This window comes from Artibeus jamaicensis, unplaced genomic scaffold (assembly GCF_021234435.1).
Source record: "Artibeus jamaicensis isolate MK-2021 breed Jamaican fruit bat unplaced genomic scaffold, CSHL_Jam_final contig_387, whole genome shotgun sequence".
In the NCBI taxonomy this organism is placed as follows: domain Eukaryota; kingdom Metazoa; phylum Chordata; class Mammalia; order Chiroptera; family Phyllostomidae; genus Artibeus; species Artibeus jamaicensis.
In genome coordinates, this window is record NW_026521812.1 from 1,577,262 (window position 1) to 1,604,617 (window position 27,356).

A 27,356-nucleotide genomic window follows, 5' to 3' on the forward strand; every position below is an offset into this window, starting at 1 on the left:
AGCGAGGTACCCTGTACACACAGGCAAGGCCTAGTAGAAGTCCTCCAGGTTGGAGTCTAAGTCTGTGCCCTCCTGGTTCTGAATCTGACTTTGCTGCTTGTACAGACAGGCCACCTGGGCACCTGTGGTTGTTTCCTACAGTTTCTAGTCTTCACTGAAGCTAACAAACTGAGAGAAGCTAAGGGACATCCCCTTCTCCCTGTCCACCAGGCCTGTGGCCACGGGGTATCTAGGGGAGAGGGAGAGATGGGAGAACTTGATCTCTCATGCAACCTGCCCAGATGTGGGGTAGGAAGCACCAGGGCCAGGAGGGTGAAGCCAGTTCCATGCTTGCATATGGCTTGGAGCTCCTCACTCTCTTTGTCGGCCATAGGAGGCCAGCAGGAAGCTCCCATAGCGGCCCGTCGGCTTCCAGAGGCCCAGGTAGGAACCAATCACCAGGAGACCCAGGGGGTCGCCCACGCCCTCCAGGTAGTCCTTCTTCAGCTTGAGCCAGTTGTGTGATGCTGGCGATCTGGTGCGTGTGCTTGGTGACCAGGGAGGTGAAGAAGACAAACTCGCCCTTGGTCTCCATGAAGTTCTGCAGCAGCTGCCTGCACCCAGAAAGGGGCTCAGTACCCGGGACTCTCCATTGAGGTAGATGAGATCAAAGGCATACAAACACACCTGCACCTGGGTCTCCGCTGAGTCCACCTGCTTGTGTTTGCGGGCGGTGAGCACTTGAATGGCCGGATCTGCTTCTTTTCCTGGTCCCAGGCCTCGGCTTCCATGTGCAGGATGAAAGATGCGACTGACCGGAGTTTCATCTTGGGGCTGCGGCTGATGGTATCAGGGCACTTGCCGGTATTCTCTTCCTGAGTACTGCTAAAGATCGTCGCCTTCCTGCCTTCCAGAACATCGATCTGTGCTCTCTGCCCATCACTTTTGTACTCACAGTGAAATCTGCCTCTTTGAAGCCTTTTAGAACCTCGCTGATGCCCAGGGTGGGGCTGGCCAACACTGGTTCCAGGGGGAGCCCTAGGCTCCGCCTGCAGTGTTCCAGGAGCCATTCCAGGCCCCCGTCCTCTTTCTCTCTGAACACCATGACCTCGACCTTGTCATAAAGACCAGCAATTATAATAGAAGGTTATTTTTATCCAAATTAAGACCATCAGGTGGTAGCCACACTTTATCACAAATATTGGATTCTATATATCATGGACAACAAAATAACATTTCCTTTTAGTGGCGAGTTGATTTGGGGTAGCATCACAATCCAAAGTTTGATTCAGAAAGTAAATGTTGCTAAAAATCATGTTCCTTAAGAAGTAGGAAGTTAATGATGCCACAAAATTGATGCAGAAGTAAAATGACCTTGAATTGGCTTTCTTCAAAATCTTACCATTTGTTTATAAGATCTTCATCCAAATACAAGGGGAACCCCCAAAACCCGGAAATTATCTTCTGAACAGTGGCCCCTCATAGTACAGACCACCCCCGATACATGAGCGTTCTAGGAACCCATCTGCATCAGTGGACCAGCTGGCGTTGTTGTGAGAGGCTGGGTTGGGCTTCAGGGGACTTGTTTCGAAGACTCTTCAAACAAGTTTGCCCATTTCATGACGGAAACAGCGTGACTCTCGTGCCCCACCCTTCCTATTCACCTGGTCTTGCCCCAGTGACTTTTTTGTTTCCCTGGATGAAAAATGCCCTCAAAGGGAAACATTTTGCTGATATGGAAGAGGTGATACAAAAAATGACAGAAGCACACAAAGACATCAAAATTGACAAGTTCAAGAACTGTTTCCAGCAGTGGGAAAAAAGTCTTGATAGGTACATCGCATCAAATGGAGAGCACTTTGAAGGTGACTGAAGTTTAAATATGTGAGAATAAACACAGTGTTAAAAAAATAAATTCCATTTCTTGGGGTCCCCCCATATTAAAAATATACAGAAGCTATCTTTTATGTATGTTTTAAATTGAAAAATTAATATGTGCTCGTGGTTAAAAATTGATCAAAAAGTGAGTGCACAGTGAGAAGTACACTCTTAAGGGTCTCACTCCAGACCCTTAATTTTTCTGTTCCCCCTCCTCAGAAAGCAGTAGATTGTTTTACTGAAAAAAAAGCAAGTGCAGAACAGTGCTTATAAAGTGCCACCATTTGTATTTTCAAACATGTGTACAGTAGTCTCCCTAATCTACTGGGGGTTATGTTCCAAGACCCCCCCCCATCGATGCCTGAAAGTGCAGGTAGTGCCAAACCCTATACATTGTGTTTTACCAATACATACATAACCATGATAAAGTATAATTCACAAATTAGGCACAGTAAAAGGTTAACAACAATAACTAATAATAAAATAGAACAATATAAAAGTATACTGTAATAAAAGTTATGTGAATGTGGCCTCTGTTAGGACAACTAAAATAAGTGCTATAACTGCTTTTATTGATTCCATAGGCCTGTCTTCCATCAAAGTGGTTTCTAAGATAAAAATAAAAGGACATAGACACTATGAATTAGAAACCTTTCAAGAAATCAGGGATTATTCTAACAGTTAAATAAATAGCTGTGACACCAATTGAACTTAATCACCTTCACTGTACAAATTAGGAAACTCAGGCCAAAAGGATGGAAGTCAGCTCCTGGGGGACTGAGCCCCAGCTGAATTCCGCTGCACAGTGCTTTAGAGGCGCAGTTTTCCTCCTGGAGCTAAGGGTGTGGTCAAGAGAAGAAGGGAGATGCCGACTGCACTCTCTCTGCCTGCCATGTGTCTAAGAGGCCAAGAATTTAGGGACACACACCATCTCTCCTGAACCAAAAACAGAACATCTCAGAGCAGGCTTGTTTCCCACCTCTGGCTTATGTAAGAGTTCAGTAGAGATATTCTTTAATTCAGATTATAAATACATTAAGACCCTTGCAGATTATTTTGAAAACCAAGAATAGGGGATTTCACTAAAGGAAATGAGTGGCAGCATATGTATCACCCACACTCCTTAAACACTTAACTATCTAGATGGAGTAATCAGCACTCTAAAATTTTACAGCTGCATAGAAGTCTAATACTTAGAATTCATGATATTATTTTTGAAAGAGCATGTACAACCACCCCAAAACAACTACACGTATATGATGATTCTCCAGTGTGATGCTCTAAAATTTCTTCTTATACATCTATCTATATCTATCCACACACACACACTCACACACACAGCTCGTGGTGAAGATTAAGAGAGCTGTGCCTTTTAAAAGACTGTTGCCTACCCAGTATCCGTTCTTCCTTTCTTCCTTAGTAACAAAACTCCTAAATTTTGGTTGTATGTATGTGCCCAGGTCTACAGCCAGTTTCCAGCCTCCCTGGCAGGTACGCCTTCTCTAAGGAGACATAGTTGGGTGAGGCTTCTAGGAAAGCTATTTTAGAAGAGCTGACTAGCATGCTGGCATGCCCTTTGCCTGCACTTTCCTTCTTCCTGCTGCCTGGAATCTGGATGTGATGGCTGGACCACAACACGTATTTTCTGATCATGAGGTGACCCAGAGGATGGAGGCTATGAGATAAGGCTGAGAAAGAAGAAATGGCCAAGGAGTCAAGATCTCTGGTGACAACGGAGCTACCAGTGGAGTCCTGGACTGACTAAATCTACACTTATGTTACATGAGAAAAAAATTTATATCTATTCCAATTACTATTTTGTGTAGTAACGGGAATATATTGTGTGTTCCACTGAGCCAGGAATCTTTGCCTGTTATGTTCACTGATATATCCCAAGGACCTGACATAGGCATTCACATGTCTAAAAAAATTCTGAAGTTTTTTTTTTTGCAGTGCTAAAGAGAGGTTAATATAATATTGAAGTGAGCAAACAGAAAGCAGCTGGAACCTTGGCAAAGAGTGGTGCAGGAGGATTTATTCAAACTAAGCTAAAAATAGGGTAGTCTCCCTGCAAAGGACAGAGGCTGGTTCCAGCTAGATAAACTGTTTATGGTGACCCTGACCACAGAAAAAAATTCTAAGGGGTTCTGAGACATTGGCCACTTTTTACCTAGCCGTACATGACTCTAGCATTGTAAAAGATTTCATTCCATTGGAGAAGTTTTCTGGAATAAAAGTCATTAGATGTGTAAATAAATCAACCACATTCCTATACTGGATTTGGGTACCTTGAAGTCAAATCCAGGTCTAATTTGGTTGTGTCTCCACGTACTTGAAGAATGTGCAATATTCAGTAAACCTTCCATAAATGTTTAATATCTAAGTTCAACTGGAAAATTAAAAATAGGAGACATGAAATATTTCTTATATTCTATCCCTCCTTTACCTCCTTTTGCACCCTTCTCAACACCTTACTTTCCAAGTAAAGTCCAGGTTTGTTAGGGGTGTCCATGAAAGTCAAGTTAAGCACTGTGTGAAATTCCATTGCTAGAAATTTATTGCCTGTGAGTTTTTGAATTGATTACTTGAGGAGTACTCTTTTAAATGCAATTAGGCTATAGGACAAAGAATACTGAGTTTTTATTTCATTGTCCATTTATTTTACTTCTCAATTCTATACTTTCCCTAGATTTTTGTTTCTTTATATATAAAATTGGCAGGTTTTGCTAGATCAGTCATTTCTAGGGAGTACCTGAAGACCATAATGAAGTTAGATAAACTAATCTACATATTGCAAAGCCAAACAGGAATTGTACATTTGTAATTCTGCAGGAGAGGCCAGCCTAGAATTCTAGTTTTCTTTGTTTTTAGACTGAAATTATAAGAATGCAATGTGGTTACACTCATTCTGTGATGTTGATATTAACTTCCGATTAACAATTTATGAAAAAATGGCATTTCTGGGGCTCATGGAAGAAAAAAATTTGAAAAGATTTATAGGTACTAAATAGGTTGAACTCTAAGACACTGCAGTGCCAAGAGGGTTAAGGCAAATGGTCGTCATCTGTCATGCACAACCTTATTGTGACTTTTTTCACCTTTATTGGGGTATAATCAATAGCTAGAGAATAGATACATTTATACATGCTTTCACATATGTATACATTGTGGTCTAGGATATGTGTACTGTGCTTCTATGTATAGAGACAAAAATCGATGCATGATCGAGATAATCTGAACATAGCAGAAAATGCATTTGATCATTTTCCTCATCTTCTGAAAAGGCAGGGCTGTTAAGAACACAGTCCTCCAGAATCAGAGACACAGCACTGAACCCAAGTCTCCCACTTTTTACTTTTTACAAATAGCTGTGATGACAGCTATTTGTCCACTTCCAGCTTGTAGGCAGGTTTACAGCACATATACTTATGGACCCTTGGTTATCTGTTGGATAAGTGCGATAAATGGATGGAATTATGCCATAAATGGATCTTGGCTCCAATGTGTAAATGGCTGGATAAATGGGTGTCTCTTCTGTAGTCTCAGCTGCACAGAGTAAAATGGGGTGTGATGAATTGGTCCCCCCTCAAATCTCCATAATGATATCCACTCCCTCAGAGGGTGGTTGTGATGACTAGATGAGGTGGCATGTGTAACTGTAAGTTCTTAACTAGTACAGGTTATTATTTTAGTTGCACTTTCTAGCTTGGCTCAGGTGTTCACTTTACTTCTTTAAGTCAGGAAATTTAACCATCTAGTTCCCATTTTACTCTTCATTCTTCCCCTTAACCTCTTTTCGCTGTCACTAAGAAATGAGGGTTTCCCAGTACTGCTAGGACACTGCTAATTTTTACTCACACATTCCCCAAAGTAATTTAGAAAAGTTATGAAACCCACACACATTTTTAGTTGCCATCTAAAAAGTTTTCTCTCAAGCTCTAACAGCAGCAAATGATGCAATTTCAAGCTTACTGAGACGTCATTTTACAAATCAAAATATTTTATCAGTCTTAAATGTATCCAGTAGATTCTAAAAATAATAGGCATCTGACATTCACGATTATTGTATTACTTATCCAGCACTTTGTAACAAATTGTCTACTGCTATAGCAGCTCAAAACAACCATTTATTTTCTCACAGCTTTTCTGGGTCGGATTACTCAAGGTCTCTCACAAGACTTCAGTCAACAGGTCAGTCTCATCTGAAAACCTGACTAAGATTAATTCACTCCCAATTTCACTTACATACACGTTGGCGGGATGCATTTGCGTTTGGGGGAGGGAGAAGTAGAGAGAGAGCGAGAACAAAAGTGGTCGAGCAAGGCAGATTTCACAGTGTTTTTGCATCCTAGACATAGAAGCTGCATCCCATCACTATGTGACTTTGCTGTGTGTATGCTTTTGGTTAGAAGCAAGTCGTGAGGCCAGGCCCACCCTGCAGGGGATGGGGCTGCACAGGGCGTAAACGCTAGGAGCCATGGATCATCGTGAGAGAGGTTGTCTACCACTATGTTCAATTTTTTTAAAATGCATGAACAAAGTCATTTTTAACTGTTAGAAAATTTATCACATCCTTTTCTCCTTGAACTCCATTCTCCTATTCTTCTTTGAATCTTGTTCTAATGTAATATACATTTAGGCTTGGAATGATTTTATTAATTCCTTTATCATACATCAGTACCAGATAAGCATATACAAAAATTTTCTATAACTATATGGCTTTAGGAATTTTTGTAGGGTGAGTTTATTAGTCGTTTATTATTAGTATTAGTAGTACTAGTATTATGATTAGTAATTTTGATTAAAACTACCTAAGCATTTGCTAATATTTGATAAATAATTTTGAAATGCAAAAAGTAAAATGCTATTGGAAATACGTTACATAATGCGATTGGGCTGTTTATGTTTTTCAGTTAGCTCATTTATCTTTTCTTGAGTATGATTCATTCTTAGAGTGAGTCAGGGCCAATAGTAATGAGAGGCTAATTATTTTATTAATGATAGTAATTAAATGCCTCACTTTTAGAGGAATCCATATCAAACTATTAAACCAGTATAAACATAACAGTTACACAGGAGAGATAATAAATGAGCAGAGAAGTGGTTGATGAATGATGGAAAGCCCAACTAAAAATTAATATTCATTTAAAGTATGTAAAAAACTTTTGAGGAAAGTCAATAAAAATATTTTCTGGCAAGTCTGACTAAATTGTTCACATAAATAGAAAACAACAGTTTACCTCCTAAAAAGACACACAAAAAACCCTGCAAACCTTTCCTGCACCCTAACAGCACAGCAAAGATGCGTTTATAGGGGGCACAGCCGAGAACATTTATAATAGGGGAAAACCACACTGCAGTTTCTCTCCACCCCCAACCATACACAAATTTGTAATAAGTAGGAGGACTACAAATGACCAATACTATTGATCATTTGGATTTATACAGAGCATACTGTTCAAGTAAAATAATAATACATAACATGGTATAAACTTCATGGGGGGGTGTGTTTGTCTTTTGAAAATAAAAACACTTGTAATTCAGAAAACAGCAAAGTCAATTTAAAAGCTTTCACCAGAACAATGTTTTTTTAACCTTTCTGAGACTCAAACGACATGTATTTTAGACCAGTTAATATTATTCCACAGTTCACTAGGTTCTGCTATTCTTTTCCAGTCCGTTTTCTCTATAGTTTATTTCAGATAAATTCTGTTTCTATTACTTCAAGTTCACTGATATTTTCTTCTGTAGTGTTTTATCAGCTAGTAACAAGCCAATTAAATTTTATTTTTAAATACTGCATTTTCACATCAAGAAATTCCATTTGGTTCTTTGCTGAATCTTTCATTTTTTTAAAATCTTTAAATGTAAGTCAAATTTTTAAAAAGATTTTATTTATTTATCTTTAGAGGGGAAGGGAAGGAGAGAGGGAGAGAAACATCCATGTATGGTTGCATATCGTGGATCCCCTGCCAGGAACCAGCCTGCAACCCAGGCATGTGCCCTGACTGGGAATGGAACCACGATCATCTGGTTCGCAGGCCCGCGCTCAATCCACTGAGCTACACCAGCCAGGTTCATTTTTCTCCTCATTATGTCTATGTGTTCTTTTGAAAGTTTGAGCATTTTTGCATATGCATAATAACTATTTTAATGTCTTTATCTGTTAGGCATCATCTCCATCACTTCTGGATCTATTTCTACAACTGATTTTTCTCCTTGGTAAGAAGCACTTTATTTCTCCTTTCTTGGTTAAGTTTTGATAAGATGCCAGACATTAAGAGTTTTACTTTATTGAATGCTATAATTTTTATATAATTCTTTAAAAGGTATCAGGGCTTTTTTTTTTTTTTTGGCAAGCAGTTATTTATGGGCAACTTTCTTGTTTCTAAGCTTGCTTATAAGGCAGGCCTAAACGGCCTTTACCCTAGGGATAATATAGCTCACTTCTAAATTGGGACTTTTCTAGAATCTCGGCGCATGCTCCATGTATTCAGTGAGTTCTTTCCATTCTGGCTGGAGGGAACCCAAGTAATTACCAGCTTTGTGTGAGTTCTTGGAACTGTTCATGCTACAGTTCCCTGATATTTTTCTCAGAAGTCGTTCTTGCCCGGACTTACAAGGTTTTAGCCTATACATGTGCAGATGGTTTTCAGTCAACGACTCAGAGGACCTTGTGTGCAGATTTCTGGAACTCTGTGCAGTCTCTCCATAGCTTCCTCCTCTTAACTGCTCTGTCCTTCGCATTCTAACCACGCAAGTCTCTCCAAATTCCAATCTTTTTATCCTCAACCAAAAGCACCTGGCCTCTGTTTCTCTTCTTCCCGAAACCACTATCCAGTAATTGCTCCTGACAGAATGGTCATGTCATTCATTTACCCTCATTCAGGGTTCCCTGTCATGCACTACCTGTGGTCCAATACCCAGAAATACAGGGGCAGAAAATTATGTATATTATGTTGCCATTTTATTAAGAAATTGAGACACACATATGTGTGTATGTGTTTATACTACAAAATTCAATTGGAATATAACATGTTTCTTTAAAAAATAGTTACTTGGATTTCTGATTCTAGCCATGAAAAAGAAATAGGACCTAGAAGTGCCCTCCCAGGATAAATAACCAGGATAGAGTTAGCCAGCATTTCTTTCTTACTAGTTGCATAGTATTACATTTAGTGAATTTATCACAGTTTATTAAAACACATTCTGACTGATGAACACTCGAGCAACTTTCCTTCTTTCTTTTTTTTTTTGCTATTGTAAATTATACTAAAATTGTAAAAATGCCTTTTTTAGTTTTACCACTGTATCTTTGGGGGAAATTTTTAGAAGTGAATTGCTGGGTCAAAGGGTAAACCTATGTATAATTTTGCTAGATATTGCCAATTTCCCTCTGCAGGACTTACTTTTTTATTCCACCAGAAAGGGATGAGGGCCTGTTTTCTGCAGCCTCACCAATACAAGTTGTATCACACTTTCGGATTTTTGCCAACATAGTAAGTGAAAAGTGGAATGCTAGTGCAATTTTAATTTGCATTTATATTATTATAAATGAAATCGAACATCTTTGTATGGGTTCATTTATCCATATTTTCATGTTTATGAATTGCCTCTGGCTTTCTATAGTTGATTTTTCTATGAGATTTTGGTCTCTTCTCTATATTTAGACATTCACTTTATGAGCTGTGGTATCAGTTACAGATATATTTTCCATTTTATAATATCTTTAGCTGCATGAAGACTTTTTTGCTTTTAATGTTACAAGCTTATCTATTTTTCCCTTTTTTTCACTTTTGGATTTTGAGTCATAGTCCTGAAAGTTTTCTTTTACTTCTCAGTTGAAAATTTACCCATGTATTTATTGAGTACTTGTGTAGTTTTATCTTTTAAAAATTAAATCTCATATCCATTTGGAATTTTTCTTGGTGTATGGTATGAGGAATGAATCCAAGTTTAGCTTTTCCACAGAGCTAGGCAGTTATTCCAATGACACTTTTTAAAATCCCTTTTTCCCCAGAAGGTTGTTTTTTATCTCACACTAAATTTTCATGTGTAATTGGGTCTTTTTCTGCATTTTTTACTCTGACTCATTGATTTGTCTTATGTATTCATGAACTAGTACTATTAATTCTAGGGGACATATGTTTTTAACAGTACAGTCAAAGAAAATAACCGTGATGTTTATTTGGGACAAAGTCATAGGCACTTTTCCTGTGGAGTGACCTCAGGTATAGCTCTGGCCTTTGAAGCCTTGGTTTTTTTGCCTTTTCTGAGTGTGGGCCCCATATTTTATTCATGCTGTGAGCCCCAATATCTTCACAAAAACTTCATTTTTTGGTTTTAGCAGTCTTTGTTTCCATTGCTTACACAGAAACTCTTGCTGTCACCTTATGTATGTAAATTGTTCATGATTTTTTAATCTAAATTAAAGGGATGTCTTTCATAGTCAAAAATGTTAGTGGAAGCGAGGGGAGAAGAAAGCGACAATCTGACAATGTGGGAGGTGGTGAGCATGTGGATGGGACGTGGGTCATCATGGGCCAGAGGAAATAGATGAGATCAGGGTCTTCCTTTCACGAAATGGTAAGAGAACCATTTACCTGTATTAAAATTGCTGTAGCTCATTAGGACAAAAAGCTAAATTAATAAGTTGGCAACTATGCTATTAGAAGAAGCGTATCAAAGAGCCCATCAAACACTCCACCTTGGGGAGCCACTGCCCCATTGCTAGGCTGCACCTGGAATAGTGCAGAAGTCTCTTAACTTCTTTTGGGTTTAGCTACACGTCCAATCCTCTACACCAGTCACAGCTCTCTTTTTAAAATACAGACTGGATCAAATATTCCTCTGCTTGAAATCCTTGAATGTTTCCTTTTCTTACATGATGAATGTAAACTTACCTTTCACTGAAATGCTTCAAAATCTGGCCTCAGCCTTGATTTCTAACTTGCTTCTTTTTTATTTTTTGAAGATTTTACTTAATTTTAGAGAGAGGGAATCATTGATGTGTGAGAGAAGCATTAGTTGGCTCTTGCACACCCCCAACCAGGGACCTGGCCCACAACTAGGCATGTGCCCTGACTGGAAATTGAACCCGCGACCTTTTGTTTTGTGGGATGACACCCAACCCACTGAGCCAGAAGAGTCTGAGCCAAACTTGTTTCTTAATCACTGCCATCAAATGTGCCCTCTAGTAGTAAAAGGAGGGGTCATTTTATAGGAATAATGAGTAGCTGTAGAGTGGTAGTAATGGTGGTGGTAGCACAGCTATAAAACTATTACTACAAAATTATTGCTACTTTCACTTTGACATGTATCAGTACTTGAACAACTTGCAATTTTCTAGATTCACTATATGGTCTTATGTTCATACATTTTGCATGCTCTTGCATGGGTAGGTGGAGCTCTGACCCCCCCCCCCCTTCTAGTGCACATTCTATCGCAACTCAGGCTCTTTATGTAGCTGTCTCTCCAGGTAGCACCACTCGGATCATACTTTACTAATTGCTTAATACCTAAAGCTTAATATAGTACTAAATGAACAAATGCAAATCTTTGGGGAAATTACAGCAAATAGCTTTCTTTCTATAACAGTGGAATTTTTTACTTTAACAGTAGAATTTTCGGCAATGAAGGAAACATTCTATGTCTGCATTAGCCAGTAGAATGGTCATTAGCCACATATGGCCATCGAGTACTTGAAACATAGCTGTTGTGACTGAGAAACTAAATTTTTATTTAATTTTAATTAATTGAAATTTAAATAGCAACATGTTTTCCTTTCTTACTTTTTACTTTTACTTTAACCATTTCCTGAATACCCTCTGTCATTATTAATATTTAGGCTTAAATATTTGCTATGATGATTCAAAAGATAAAGTATATGGTAATTTTATGGTGAAAAACCCAGGTAAAAGATTTTTGTCTAAATATTTTAACAAATTGGACTCTATCATATCTTTTACAGTGGTCATTCAATATGACATATATAATACTTAATTCAGTAAAGTCACTTACTTATTCATTATAGTTTAAATCTTTTATAAGTAATGCATGATTTTAAAATGGCTTATAATGGAACTCGAAGTAAGCTTTTATGCCACAAATTTGGGTGTGTCATTCATTACCCCCTTACATGGCTTCTGTCAGAGGAACAGCAGGACAGATGTCTATTTTCACCTGCGGAGAATCATTTTACTCATCTTTAGAGTTCATTTCAATCTCTTTAGGTGCTGAAAACCCTAATAGTACTTTTGTAGCTAAACTCTAGTAAGTCTGTTTATTTTAAAGCATTTACTAAATCGCTTAGGATGAAAAGAACCCCCAAATAAGATCTCTAGATGATAACCTTGCTTTATAAAATCCTATTGGCCTACTAAAGGAGTCTTGTTCTTAAAATTAGTTAAATCACATCTCTTTTGGGGTGTGGGGTGGGGCTCAACGTAAAACTTCTCATGTGAATCTGATCTTTGCCTATGATGAAGAACCATCGCTCAGAACTGTGTTAAAGTGGCTGGAGGGAGAATTTGAAGCTACTGGATATCCAAAGAAAGCAGGTCATCTTCCAGACTTTTATTGGAGGATTAAGAAATCCAAAATATTTTTTTAAGAGGGTAGAACCCTCCAAGCACCAGAATTATCTTCTGGAGGGTGGACCCCTTGTAGTACGGGTTTCCCCTACTAGGTGAGTGTTCTAGGAACCCATCTGTGTCAGTGTTCCAGCTGGCGTTGCTGTAAGAGGCTGTGTTGACCTTCAGTAAAAATGTTTTTTAAAATTCTTTCAACATGTTTGCCCATTTCATGATGGGTGATTTGTGAGTATATCTGCCACACGTGCTGAGTGTTCAGCAGTTTTGACCAAAAATGACGTGACCCTCCTCCACTGAGTGACTTTTTTTTGTTTGTTTCTTGAATGACAAAAGTCCTCAAAGGGAAATGTTGACCAGCGTCGAAGAGGTGAAACAAAAAACAGCAGAAGCACTAAAAAGCATCAAAAATGATGAGTTCAAAAATTGTTTTGAGTAGTGGAAAAAAACATCTTGATAGGTATATTACATCAGATGGAAAGTATTCTGAAGGTGACTGGCTTAAACGTGTAAGAATAAATATACAATTTTGTATAAATAAATTCTGTGTTTCAGGGTGTACTCCCTTATATATAAAAATAACACAATTACGACACAAATGGCAAACTTCAAGACAAAACAGAGGTATCGATCAACACAAACAACATCTAGCCTTGTTGACTTTAGCCTCAGATGATTCCACAAGAGTTAACTCTCCCTGGCTTTTGGTGGAAGAATTTGAAACACAGGCACAGTACACCGCTTCCAGAATAAGAAGTAAAAATGGTCTTTTGACATGATATTTTAATTCAAAATTTGGCAAATAGACTCCTGTCTCGACTTCTCATCTCCTTTCTTTGAAACTTTATGTGGTTGTTAGATGAACTGGTTGCATGTCCAGAATTTAAAAAAAACACAACAAAAAACAGGCTGACAGATGATCTTATCACCTTAGGAGCAGAGGATGGCACAGGCTCTCGACCGGAACCTGCTCTTGTTACTAAATCCTTGTCTGACATTGGGTAACATTTTTACCCTTGTGCTCCTCATCTATAAAGATGAAAATCCTGTAATATGCATACGTATTAGGAGCCCATAAAAATTTTGTTGCAATATGATCACAGATTTCACTAAATACATAGATGCTAATGACATAAAATCTAAAAGTAGATGCGGATCATGTTGATTTTAGTTGACATGAAGAGTATAAAGTTTCCTTACTATAAATTTACTTCTACCATCTTACCTTTAGAAGAAGCTTAAGTTACATTGCTTCCTCAAGGATACTATTGTGCAGCTGCTAGGCTTTTTCCTCATTACTATTTTCTTCTTTTGACTCCACTGTTTCATCCTTCTTTTCCCCCAAACTTGAATGTAATTTGCATTATTTTTCTACCTTTTTCACAGAGCTCAATCTCAGTTCCTGGATACGAGAAGCCTAAAACCTGTTCACTTTATTTCCTTGCAACTTTCACTGGTTTACCTAAAGTTACAGCATTGTGGAGAAGTTTTCTGAGAATTTACACAACTGTTTTTTGCTCTTTAAATAAGTAGATCTTTTAAAAATACTCTTAAGCAATCCAAGCATTGTTTTTCCTGTGGTTCAATTTAAAGAACAGAGTAAGTCACTTAATTTCCCTCTTTCAACTGGCAGCTGATGATTTGACCAGTCTGGAATAGACTTTGTCTTTTATCCCAAGTATATGGCACACGCGTGGAGGGTGGCCTGGAGGGAAAAGCGGCTGTCGAGGATCCTAAGAATGCTAAATCGGCCAGGAGTTGGAGCCAATCAATTACTCATTAATAATAGCACAACTATTGGAAAATTTTTAATGAAATATATGAGTGGAGGACCTGATAAATTTGGCCTGCCACTTCTGGAGTGCCACTGTCACAAATAAACCACCCTCCCCAGATTAGGCCCCAGGTCTAGAACGCCCGTTGAAATCCTCGCGCCTTTCGCAACTCGGGACTCCGGGGCTGCCCGATTCCTTTCAGATCACACTATCGAACGAGTCCCGCAGGGGCCAGAGGGGGGCGCCAAGGCCGCGGGAAACGCTGCCTATGCCCCCAGGGCAAGTTCGGGAGACCTTAGCATTCGCGAGAGACTTTTTGCGCCATCCTGTCGTCCCGTGCACTCCGGACTAGGCAAAAGCCTAGTTCAGGTCTTCTTAGGAGGGGGCCTGACTGTTGGCTTAAAACCTTTGCCCGGCGCCGCGCTGGGGCTGAAGTCTAGGAGTCTCGGCGAGATCAGTTTTGTCCGGGCTCCAGCTTCCCAGCAGCGCCCTCCTCTGGGGCGGGCCCTGACGCTCAGTGCCGCGACGAGTGGGCGGCTAGAAGCCTGTAGCGCACAGGGCGGGCGGCTGCAGAGAACGCCGAGACTCCAGCCGTGAGGCTGGTGCTGGAACTAAGCTGTTGCAGCAATCGGAAGAAAAAAAAAGGCCAGAAAACTAGGAAGATATAGAGCAGATGAAAGGGAGCTGCCGCCGAAAAGGGAGGCGGATCTGTTCCGAGACGCCGCCTAGGGAGCCTGCTTGCCGGTAAGATGCTGGCCAGGTAGCTCCGCACCCAGAGGGCGCTCTGTCTGGCTCCTCCCCAAACGCCGGGCGCGGAAGGAGCCGGGGACTCGCGGCGGCGGCGGCAGCCCGAGACGCTCCACACTCCGAGCGCGGCGCCCTTGAGCAGCGCCGCCGAGCTGGTTTGCGAGTCGACTCGTTCGCCCGCCGAGAGAAGGAAGCGCGGTCTCTCCCGTTCCCGCTCAGCCCGCTTCTCCACCCCTTGTACTTTACTCCCAGAAGCGGGCGAGCAGCGCGGCCACGGAGGCGCCGAGGAAGGGCGAGACGCCGCCGGGTAGCGGCGTCCCTTTGGAAGAAAGGGCGCCGGAGAGGAGGCGTCGGCGCGTCGCGGAAGGCGCGACGCGCGATGGCAGCTGCTTAGCCCGGCGCGCCCGGAGCAGCCCGGAGCTGTGGCTGCCCAGACGGTGCGGCTGGACTGGGGACGCCGCTGCAACCCGCCCGGGAAGGATGAGCACGGAGGCTGGCGAGGGCATCACTTTCTCCGTGCCACCCTTGGCCCCCTCGGTCTTGTGCGCCTTCGCCGAGGGCGGCATTTGCCGGACGGGAGGAGCGGTGGCGGACGGCGAGGAGAGCCGGCCACCACCGCCGCCACCGGGCAGCTTCTGGAATGTAGACAGTGCCGCTGCCCCTGGCGCTAGCTGTCCCGCTGCCCTTTCCGCGAGCAGCGCCACCCGTTGCCGGGGCAACTCTGGTGGTGGAGGTGGCCGACGGACCACAGTGGCATATGTGGTCAACGAAGAGAGCCAGGGGCAGCTGGTGGTAGCCGAGAGCGAGGCCCTGCAGAGCCTGCGGGAGGCGTGCGAGACGGTGGGCGCTACACTGGAGACACTCCATTTTGGTAAACTGGACTTTGGGGAGACCACGGTGTTGGACCGTTTTTACAATGCAGGTGCGTAGGTAACTCCTTTATCCACCACAGTCAGGGGCCGCTGCGGAGGAGAAAAGATACGTTTGGGGGGTAGCAGGCGTGCTTCCTACTTAATTACTTCTTGCCCCACCGCAGGGGTAGTGAGCAGTGGTGCGCGACTGCTGCTGGCGCTTACGGCTCCTGGGAAAAAGTGGTTACTGGTGCAAGAGCCTGTGTGTGTATGTGCGGGAGACCGACTGTCTCACCAGCCGGCCCGCGCTGGAGCCCTGGGGCCAGTGCGGTCCTCATAAACAACTTCTGTTCATCGGCAGTGCTCGATACGTGTCCCAATCAGCGTTTTCCATTCAGTGTCTTGGTTTCTCTTGTGTTTGGATTGGGCCCCTATCGTCCTTCTACGAATATATGTACCTGTGACTGTTTTAGACGACGTTCTCATTTTTTTCTGTGTAGTTTTGGGAGTACAGAAACCATGACTTATGCCACGAAGCCAGCTGCACGCAATGCATATATAAATTTGCATGTCGTGTCATGATCTTCCCAACTCATTTTACGTAAACAAGTTTAGTGGCTTGAATTTCCCATTTGTTATCAATTTGTACTTTCAAGTAATTACTTCCGAGAGTAATAACCTTGTCACATACACTAAACTTCCGAGGTGTCTTTTTAGGATTTCCGTGAAAGAACTAGGGTCTGTTTTTATTACCCCATATACCACGATGAGCTGGAAAGTGTGTAATTTAACATTGTTTGAAACACTGATATGCTTAACATATCAAGTTATTAAGTAAATTGGCCATTAAAGTGATTGATAAAGTTTTCAATCTATCACAGATTTCGGTGTTACTGCATGTCTAGTGACTGAAGCAGTTAGCTGTGTGTTAGCAAATACTAGAAATGATGGTACTGAAATTAACTTTTAGTACCCTGTGCAAGCAATGTGGAGAGTATATATTTATTTTTATAAGTGTGGGTAGGAAATTTGATTTAATGGTTGTTTCAGACAATAAGGTTCTTGCATTTGTGATCACATAAAAGATTTTACATTCCAATTTTGTTTTCAGGTCTGATTTTCTTCAGTTTCTTCAAAACACCTGAAGTAGGCTTGTGTCAGTTTTGGAATTCAGCCAAAGCTGACTATTTAAAGAACAAGAAGAACTTTATGTTAAGGAAGTCAGACTAAATAAACTGGGACTTTCTGGTTCTGGTTTTTTTTTTTTTTTAAGTCTTGGTTGGTCTTCATAACTGAACATGAGTATAATGTAGTGTAAGTTGGTTCTTTGGGTGGCTTGCTATAAAAATTGCATGAACATAACTTTTCTAAAAATTACAGCACTCTTATTTTGGGGTTATAATTTGGAAGAAGCTTCAAAGAACTGAGAGCTATGTGTGTGCAACACCCAACCAAATAGCTTATTTTTACTGTACTTAGAGATTGGGTATTTTTTATATGGTTCTGTTAAAGAATCTTAAACTGTGAGGTAATTTGAAGGTTTTCTAGCAAGGCTCACTTACTACTTATTCTCCAAATACTGTCTCTGGAGAAAGGAGAGAGGAAGATTAGAAGAGACCTGACATCTGAACTGTATCTCATTTAATTTTCCCAACAAGCCTGTGAAGGAAGTGCCTTCTTATTGTCCTCCTTAGGTGAAAAGACCAGTGGATCCATAATCGGGTCCAAGATTCAGGTAGCAACTGGTCAATGCCAGATTCCACTTCTGGTGGCTAACTTTAAAAGAGCATGCTTTCCTCTCGCTGCCTCTATTTAACTGGGGTGATATACTCTCAGAGTCCAGAAAAGCTCTCTATCTGGGAATCATGTGGCAAGGAGCTGGCAGGGGCCTCATGAGCCATTTGGGTGCGCTGAGGAATAGTGGGGAAGACTCTCTCTAGAAGGAACAGTGTTTGCAGGCCATCTGTGTCCCATTCCACTGCACAGGCCCCAGCTTAACCTCTGCTTGTATGAGTGACATGAACTTTGAGCCTTCTCATTCAGAATGAAGACTGGACAGAATGAAGATAGGAATCGGTTTTGTTCAAACCCTTCGTTTTTCTAAACTGAGGGTTGCTGAGTTTGATGGAAGCTGAACTTTTGTTCTGATTTCTAAAAGAGTAAATGTCGCGGGATTCGGCAGAGTTTTCTGTGAAGATGCCAGGTGGTAAATATTTTATACTTTGCAGGAGGTCTCTCTCGCAGAGAGAGCGGTCTCTATTCAACTCTGCTGCTGTTATGCAAGGGCAGCCATAAACAATACCTAAACAAATGGTTATGACTGTAGTCCAATAAAACTTCATTAATGGACACTGAAATTGGAGTTGTGTACATTTCAAAAAATATTATTTTTATTTCTCTCCCCACCATCATGAAAAGATATAAAAGCTATTGTTAGCTTGTAAGCTGTAAAAAAAAAAAAATGGGCTTGACAGGATTTTGGTTTCTGGGACGGGCTGACCTTTGCAGTACATCCACCACCTCCATTTAAAAGTTGTACCATTATGATATAGTGGGAAGAGCACTGCCCTGCAACTTAGATAGGAGTTTCCATCGCTGCTCTGCTTTGAACCATGTAATTATAAGCAAGGCTCTTCATCTCCAAAAGGCTTTTAAAATTGACTAGGGATGGAAGTGGAGGATTGAACTAAATTGCTAATTCCCTCATTTGATCCTGTAAGTTTGCAAAGGCAAGGCAGTGTGGTACGAGCATTGGAATAAGAGTTCAAGAGCTGGATTCTGGTCCTTGATTCTTTTCTGATTGGGAGCAAGTCATTTAAAATCTCGGAAAAGCGCCCTGGCTAGTGTACCTCAGTGGATTGAGCATTGGCCTGCGGACCAAACAACCGCAGGTCAATTCCCAGTCAGGGCACATACTTGGGTTGCAGGCCAGGTCCCAGCAGGGGAGGCACGAGAGGCAACCATACATTGATATTTTTCTCCCTCTCCCCTTCCCCTCTAAAGATAAATAAATAAAATCTTTTAAAAAATAAAAAAAGAAAATCTCAGAAAAGAGCTGAAGGGTTTCTGAGATTCCCTTCAGCTCTCAAATTCTGTACTTTAAAATGACAACATTATTAATACAAAATGAATTACTTCAGTCCATATGCACCATGTTCCTGGCCCCAAGGAGTTGAGAGTTGGTGGGGAGGGGAGATTGAAAGCCTGGCTGTAATGGGGCCTCAGAGAAGGTCCACAGAGAATGCCTTGGGCTCCCAGAAACAGATACTGGAATTAGACCTGTGCGTGTAGTGGGTTCAGTGGGTTCAGAGGTGATGCTGAAACTGAGATGGAAAGGTAAGCAAGGACAACTTCACGAGGGTATAACATTTAAAGGGAATGTTGGTGTTCAAAAAGCTCAACTTAATGGAATGAGTAAGAACTTATAGCTTGCTTACATTTCCACAAGCTTCTTCTATCTATGTGAACTGGTGTCATTTTAAAGAATAGATTGCCATTAAAGGTTTTCACTGATTTTCTCTGTGTGATCTTTACACTGTAATCTAGTTTGTTTTTTAACTACATTTGTCATTATCACTTTCATTCCTTTGCTGAGGGGAAACTAATGTTCTATCAAAGTTTTTGAGAAAATATATTTGTATATACAAAACTATTATTCAGATTGCAGTGCCAAGCTAGCGTTCCCAGCTGCCTGCATTGTAGGCAGTAAATCTCTATGGAAGCTAAGAGATGTGAGAGATACAGGTGTTACTGATACAGAGCTGCTCCATTCAGGCCCACAGAACCCCTCACCCCACACCTGGCAGGTTCTCATAAAAATTATTAATGAACATCAGTTCTTTGAAGTATAGTTAGAATTGGCTTTGTTGTTCTCCCATTTTGGTTATAAGAAAATGAAACCAGAAGTGGTTACATTCACCCATGCAGGTTAAATGATTTAGGGGTGCTGCTTGGAACCAGGAGCACATTTTGCCTCAAGCAGTATTAACCATGCTGGTTAGATTCCGGGGGCTGGCCTGGAAGAAGCCATGTTAACTCATTGGGCTTGAAGTGTGAAACCCATTCACTGTTTTAAACCTTCAAGAAAATTATGTTACTGAAACCTAAAACTGGGACTTTATACCTGTGCTTTGTTAGAATTAGAACTTTTCCTTTCACCTACCTTCTGGTAGCGTCTTGGCAGGAACCTCACTTTGGATCGGCAGAGATGAGGGGCCGTAGTGAGGTCTAGGACAAAGGAAGGATTGACATGACCTGAGAATAAAGGCTAGCTTTTTGCATACAGTAAATGTATGGGAAAACTCATTATTTTCCCATTTCACCACAGATGAGTTAAACTATCAGGCCAATTGATAGATCAGTGTTTGAGAACCTCTGACCTAATCTGCCATATAGCCCCTTTTCCCGCCTTGCTTCCTCAGGGAAGAAATGAGTCTTAGCAAAATTATCAAAAGAGCAGACATGGACAAACTCATAAGGGAGAAGTATGGTTAGGAAGGGGTTAAAAAAATGTCTCAGTAGTGCCCTGCACATGGGTTTTCTCTGGCCTTTTGACTTTTTGCTGGCACACCATTGCCCACCCTCTGTGACTCCAAAGCGCTGTGCTTCCTTTTGCTTCCTGGAAGACAGAATTATAATTTGCCAAAAAGAGCTGTACTAGAAAATTGGAATAAAGCAAAAGTAAAAGGACAACTCCAAAGGACAAAAGTAAGTTTGTTTTTAGAACATCCATTTCGTACCCTAAATACTCAACTGCAGATTGTTGTAACTGGCCTGGGTTCCTAGGCTCTTGATACCCTGGTTTCTTTCCTCAGCTCGGTCGCCTGTGGTCTGCTTAAGACATTCGTCCTCTGGTAGTTCAAGTTGGTTCCACTGGTAGGTGAAGCCTAATTATAAGTGCACAATGTGGCCTTGTTTTACCTGTGGCCTTGGCTGGTGCAAGCCTTTTGGGAGTTCTCTGTCTGCTGCAGGTCAGTTCCTGTCTCGTGACTACAGGGACTGTCCCCTGCTTCCTGTTTTGGAGGCCTGGTTAGAGGCCCATTCAGTTCCTGCTTCTGGTTTGCAGGATAAAATTGGGTCACACCTTTTTTTTTTTTTGTGGAGGAATGAGAGATTGACAAGCATAAAGCCCAGTGACTGTGTAAGTGTCCATCAACAGATCCCAGCTGTTTGCTTTCGGAGTAAGTTGCCCCAGGTAGTCTCTTCACACATCATCCTACTCCACCTGAGGCAAGATGAGGGCTGAGCGTGGTAAATGAAGTCGGAGCAGACAGTTGTTGGAATCCAGCGCTACGTGGATATCAGGAAGAAATCAGAAACCCACACAGCCTTAGGAAGGGAATATATGATTTTTGTTCAATTGTTGTACCTTTATCTTTCTTTTATTTTCTTAGTATAGATTTATGAAGTTGCTCTGACATAAATTTAGCAGGTGACTTTAAATTAATAGGGTAAACTGAACATTTGTGTTATCACATTGGTAACTAAAGTTCTTCTCAAAATCTTCTTGAAAACAGCCTTGCCTTTCAAAAATTTGGGTATGGGTAAGGAGGGAAACTGGCTGTATTTAAGAAATACACCCATTCTTTCAAGGAGCAAAATTAGTTTTGCAAAAAATAGGAAAGCAAAACAAAATTATAACTTATTTAAAAATCTACTGTCTATTCTCACATGTTGGGTTTTTTTAGTTGCTTTCATATATTGGCTTTTCTCTTTAATACATTGACTAAACATGTTGATCAAAATATGTGCCAAATTATTAGAGAGGGAGTAAGGGTATGAGACAAAGCTGATTTTTAAAAATTTGTCTTATAATTTAAAAAAATTTTTAAATGAGTACTTAACATCTAGTGAGTTTTATTTTGTAGTGCATTTTCCCCCGTAAAGAAAACATGTAAAACTAGAAGGCCATAGCTCAGGCTACATTGGGGTAATTTTCTTAGGGGAAGCAGGGGTAGGAGGGAAAATGTAAATGTTAACAACACCTCCTACTGAAAAACGTAGCAGCTGATCTGTGTACACAGAAGTTGTACAAGGTAATGGTAAACATTCCATTACAAGCAAACCTTTTCTGGTATAGTATGTAATCAACAATGAGGAAAAAGCAACTGCCTTTGGTAAATGATTCATACAGGAAGGAAGTTATAATCCTTTGTACAGCAAGTCTCTAAAAATGGTTGTCACCAATTGTATCAATTTTTTTCAACACTTTTAGTCTCTTTTAAGAACTCCTCAAGAAACAGAAACATGGGGAGAGCTGCCCTAGTGAATGTCAGGCCATCTGTTCATTGACTCCAAACCATGTAAGGCCAAGTATTTGCCTAAGCCAGAGAATTTTCATCCTCCTTGAAAAATCTTGGTTACTGTTATTTCTTACTTAAAAATTGTCCAGTGAGAATAAATAAACCCAGGGTAGTACATGTCAAATATTCCTTAATATCGCATTCAAGATTTCTATGTTTACTGTGACAAATACTGTCTTAGACCGGAGGCAGCCAGGGCCAGGAGTGAGATGCCTTATGTCTGGGGGCCATGGCTCTTATCTCCATCTAGGCCTTTCCCAATTTTTAGTTTGGTCAAACTGGGGTGCAGGTGGTTTCATGCAGCTGCATGTATTAGAATAATAATATAAATGTATGTTGTTCTGTGCAGTGCTCTTTTGATCATTTTATCACCTCCATACAGTAAGCAGATGTGGCCAAGCAATAGTTATGTGTATTTGACAGCTGAGGAAACTCCTCCTTGGACAGACAGGGTATGTGACTTGGCCGGAAAGGTGGTTGAGTAGGAGTCCAACTGAGGTCTTCTGACTTCCAAATAATTCCTGTGTTCTCCCCACCATACCATACTTCCCACTTGCGGGGAGAAAGATTTTGAAGTGCACGTGCCGTCTAAGAGGATAACATCTTGGTCCATGTACCATTATTATGAGGAAGAGTCACTGCAATGACACGTAAGTTTTGGTGCCCTCTTGCTAATAAATTTCAGTGATTTCTTATGAACAATCTTGGAAAATAATCCATCAAGAAACTGACTTTGTCATTTCTCTGTCAACCCCAAAGAGGGAGCCTACAGCCTAGACTGAGTCTTGGTTAGTTACCAGTTGCTTGGCCTGGAGCTATAAACTGAGCTTCCTCCAGGCAAGCCTTTGGTTATTTTCAGAGCATGGTAGTAGGATGGGCTGCCACGTGCCTGACCCAGCCTTTCTCTGGAGTGAGCCAGAGAGCTGAGTTGACAACGAAGCCTGGGGACACCACTTTTCCATTCCAGGAGGAGAAATTTTGCCTCCTGAGTCTCATTCACTTTCCCCCAGTGTTAGAGCATATTTCCCGTACTTCAGTTTGATAGGCGCTTACACATTGTCTGTGACGCTCCTCCCACTGTGATAGATGCACGAAAGAATGACAGAAGAGAAACTGGCATAAATCTACAGGATAATAAGGGCTTTTAGCTGCTTCCATGGGAGAAATTGATGCTAAGAAGTCAAGAGGAACTACCTGTACTCCCCTGTTTATCCCCACCCAACTGATTCTTTAAAATTTTTTAAAATTTAAGTTAAGCATCTCAGTCATAAAGAAAGTACATAAAATAGTACATAACACTCATGCATTCACCACCTAAATATAATAGTTATGAAACATTTTGACATTTGTTTCACTTCTCACTTTTAGAGAAATAATTCTGGACAAAGCTAAAGCCCCTTTCTACCACTTTAACTTGTCTTCCTGGGAAACCGTTCATCAAAAATTACAATTTTAAAAAATCTAAAATTATGGACCTCTACAAATGTAAACAAATGTCAAAAATTCAATTTAATTAACTATTATTTAAGGAGGAACCCACTAAGATATTAACATTGGTTTAAAGGAGAATTTGAAGAGCCGATGCATACACATACATAACCATGAACGCTGAAATAAACCTGCTAAGAGCTACGAAGCTGACTGATGCCTGTAAGGCAATACCGTAAATACAGATTTTGGAGTCATCTTTTCTACAGGGTTATTGTATCTACCAAACAATATTCATTTGCTTTGCTGTGGACAACTGTTTGCATTGCTGTAAGTTTTGCACAACTTAATTTTCATCCCAACAGTATTATAAAATGGTCATCACCAGGACAGTCAGAGGTATACATCTTTTTAAATCTGGTTATTCTCAGAGGATGAGCTAACACAAAGCCCAGCCCCAATACCTGCTACTGTCTTTTTCCCAGTTCCAAGTCTTTGACAGCTTTTCTTTACAGTTATTCTCAGCAGGCTCTTTGCTTGTGTTTTTCTCAAGCGCTCTTACCCGACCTGATTTTAAACGGCCTGTTTTCTTTTCTCAGCTACTCTGCCATCCGAAACTGCGATCACCTTGAGAGGGTCCCCTAATAACTTGTTTTAACCAGGTATCCTAATCATGATTGTTTCAGGGCAGAAAACATGTACAAACTGGGTATTAGGATGTCAGTCACCTAGGTTTTGGATGTGAAAAAAAGGTACAAGCCATCTCCAGAACTACCATGCACATCTTTTTAAAATCTGACCGTTCCCAGAGGTGGATTGGCCAGAACCAAGTCAGAAATATGCCAGTGGGATGCTCGCAGTGTCCACAAACTCAACTTCATTTTTGTACTAGGAAATCGTCATTATTGTTAATGGGAACTTCAGTAGGAGACTGCTCCAAATAGGCTTATCCTTTTAATATTACAGAGCGCTGGCAAATTGCTATGAAATTCTACATGCCAAATAGTGTATTACTTTGGTCTTGTAATTTAGGCAGGTCATACCCAAATGAACACCGTGCGGTACCTGCTATGTGTTGTAGTCACTGTACATGCCTGATTTTATTCAATCTGTAAAACAGCTTTATGTGGCAGATAGCATCAGTAGATGGGTTTTACATACGGGGGAACTGTGACCCTGCAAGGATTATCAGTGTTCTGCGTCACATGGCTGCAGGGGCTGAAGTCAACCTTTGATCCTCAAATTGTCTGATTTCATAATCTGTTCATCTGTAATTGTTCTATCCTGTCTCCCAGAAATAAATTTTTGTTTAAAAGCATTTAAATTGTCATTACTACTAGGATTGCAGTCTTACCAGTAGACGTTTGTTAACTACTTAGAAGATTTCTAAGGCATGTACAAATTGAGTGTAGTTTCTGCTTATCATGATGTTGTAGCCTACACACCGAGTTCAACAGTTCAATAAATAATTATTGGGAACTGCCAAGTACATAAGTTACGATTAACTAACAAATTCAAGGGAATTTTTTAAGGACTTCATAATGTTGGTGATTTCATAGAACTGTACAGTTGAGAACATTTATTACTGCTATAATAGATGTGAAAATGCACTGAAAATAAAAATCTTACATTATAAATGCATTAGGCTCCCTATTTTATTTTTATGTAAAGTTAGTATGTTGAAAACTAAAGTCACAGATTTTATAAAATTCTTTAAGCTCTTATACATTTTGATAAGATTTTATTAAATTGAATTTCAAAGGAGTATTACAATTTTTTAATGAGGAAGAATTTTTTTTTACTGACTTGTATGAAAACAAATGGCATTATGGCCTTAGACTTGGAAACTTGTATAATTGTTTTTCTTGTAGTACAATTCGATCCGTATTTAAATTTTCTTATATTAATCTTTTCAGTTTGTTAAAAACTCTAGGCTGTTTTAGATAACTGAAATATGCCAACAATGTAATTCCTTTTTTAAATTATATTTTATTGATTGTACTATTACATTTTTCCCAATTTTTCTCTCTTTGCTTGCCCCATCCAGCATCCCCCAATCCCTTGGGCAATCCCCCCACAGTGGTTCATGTCCATGGGTGGTGTGTGGGTTCTTGGCTACTCCATTTCCTATACTGTACTTTACAGCCCATAAGTGTTCTGTAACTACCTATTTGTGCTTCTTAATCCCCTTACCTCTTTATCCATTCCCCCACAACCCTCTCCCATCTGGCAACCATCAAAATGCTCTCCATATCCATTATTCTATCTCTGTTCTTGTTTGCTTCATTTGTTTTTAGATTCAGTTGTTGATATGTATTTATTGCCATTTTATTGTTCATAGTTTTGATTTTAAGTAATTTCTTTTAACATTTCATACAGTAATAGTTTGGTGATGATGAACTCCTTTAGTTTTTTCTTGCCTGGGAATCTCTTTATTTGCCCTTTGATGGTAAATGATATCTTTGCTGGGTGGAGCAGTCTTGGCTGTCGGTCCCTGTTTTTCTTGACTTTGAATATTTCTTGCCAATCCCTTGTAGCCTGCAAAGTTTCTTTTGAGAAATTAGCTGACAGTTTTACAGGAACTTTTCTTATAGGTAACTAACTGCTTTTCTCTTGCTGCTTTTAAGATTCTTTATCTTTAACATTTTAATTCTGATGTATCTTGGAGTGGGCCTCTTTACATCCATTTTGTTTGGGACTCTCTGCTTTCTGGTTTTGCATGTCTATTTCCTTCATCAAATTAGGGAGGGTTTTTTTTCTGTTATTTTTTCAAATAAATTTCCAGTTTCTTGTTCTTCCTCTTTTTCCTTTTGGCATTCCGATAATGCAAATGTTGGAATATTTGAGGTTGTCCTGGAGGCTGATTACACTATCCTCATTTTTTTGGATTATTTTTTCTTCTTGTTCTGGATGGTGATTTTTTGCTTCCTTATGTTCCAAGTCATTGATTTGACTCTCAATTTCAACCACTCTACTGTTAGTTTCCTGTAAATTGTTCTTTATTTTAATCAGTGTATTCTTCATTTCTTACTGGATCCTTTTTATGCTGTTGAGATCTCCACTAAGTTCCTTGAACATTTTTATAACCAGCGTTTTGATCTCTGGGTCTGACAGATTGTTTATCTCCATTTGCTTAGTTCTTTTGCTGGAGTTTTGATCTGTTCTTTCATTTGGGCCATGTTTCTTTATCTTCTCATTTGGCAGCCTCCCTGTGTTTGTTTCTATGTGTTAGGTAGAGCTACTATGACTCCCTGTCTTGGTAGCATGGTCTTAGGTAGTAAGTGTCCTACGGGGTCCAGTGGCATAGCCTCCCCTTTCACCCAAGCTGGGTGCTTGAGTTCTGCCTTCTGTGTAGGTTAAGTACACCCTCCTCTTGTAGTTGAGCTTTGATTGTAGTTGACAGGTCAATGGGAGAGGTTTATGTAGGCCAAAGGACTGGCTGTGACCACTGACTACCGACCTCTGCCCTCTGTAGAGTATCAGCTGTGTGGGGGCAGGGTGGTGGTGCTCCAGTATGGTCTGTAGCTGTCCACTGGGTGCACAGGCTCTGGAGTTTCCCAGGTGGTACGGGCCAAGGTCAGCCCCTGCTTGTGTTTTTCCCAGGGCCACCCTGTCTGAGCTATAAAGCAATATGAGATGGCTGCAACTTGTGTTGGGCTTGGAAATTCCTAGGTGAAACCAAGCTGTGAATCTAGGCTGGCTGCTACTCATGGCAGGCCCGAGGACACTTAGCAAGTGGTACAGGGTTGGGTCTCATTGAGGCTGGCTGTTGCTTGTTTGAGAGGATTTAGGAAGTTGTGAAGCATG

General features: G+C 40.6%; 1 protein-coding gene and 1 pseudogene across 2 annotated transcripts in view; one reads left to right on the forward strand and one right to left on the reverse strand.

Moving 5' to 3' along the window:
• Positions 1-30: 30 nt before the first annotated feature.
• On the reverse strand, positions 31-1,084 carry LOC119051848 (DNA ligase 1-like; annotated as a pseudogene).
• Positions 1,085-15,110: 14,026 nt separating this feature from the next.
• MAP3K5 (mitogen-activated protein kinase kinase kinase 5) overlaps positions 15,111-27,356 on the forward strand; it is a 175,895-nt gene continuing 163,649 nt past the window's right edge. The window contains exon 1 of one of the 2 annotated variants that reach the window (XM_053664821.1): positions 15,111-15,890. In XM_053664821.1, the coding sequence (XP_053520796.1) occupies positions 15,449-15,890 (442 nt within the window). In that variant the 5' untranslated portion in view covers positions 15,111-15,448. The remainder of the gene's footprint in view (positions 15,891-27,356) is intronic. The other variant, XM_053664820.1, reaches the window with a different exon arrangement.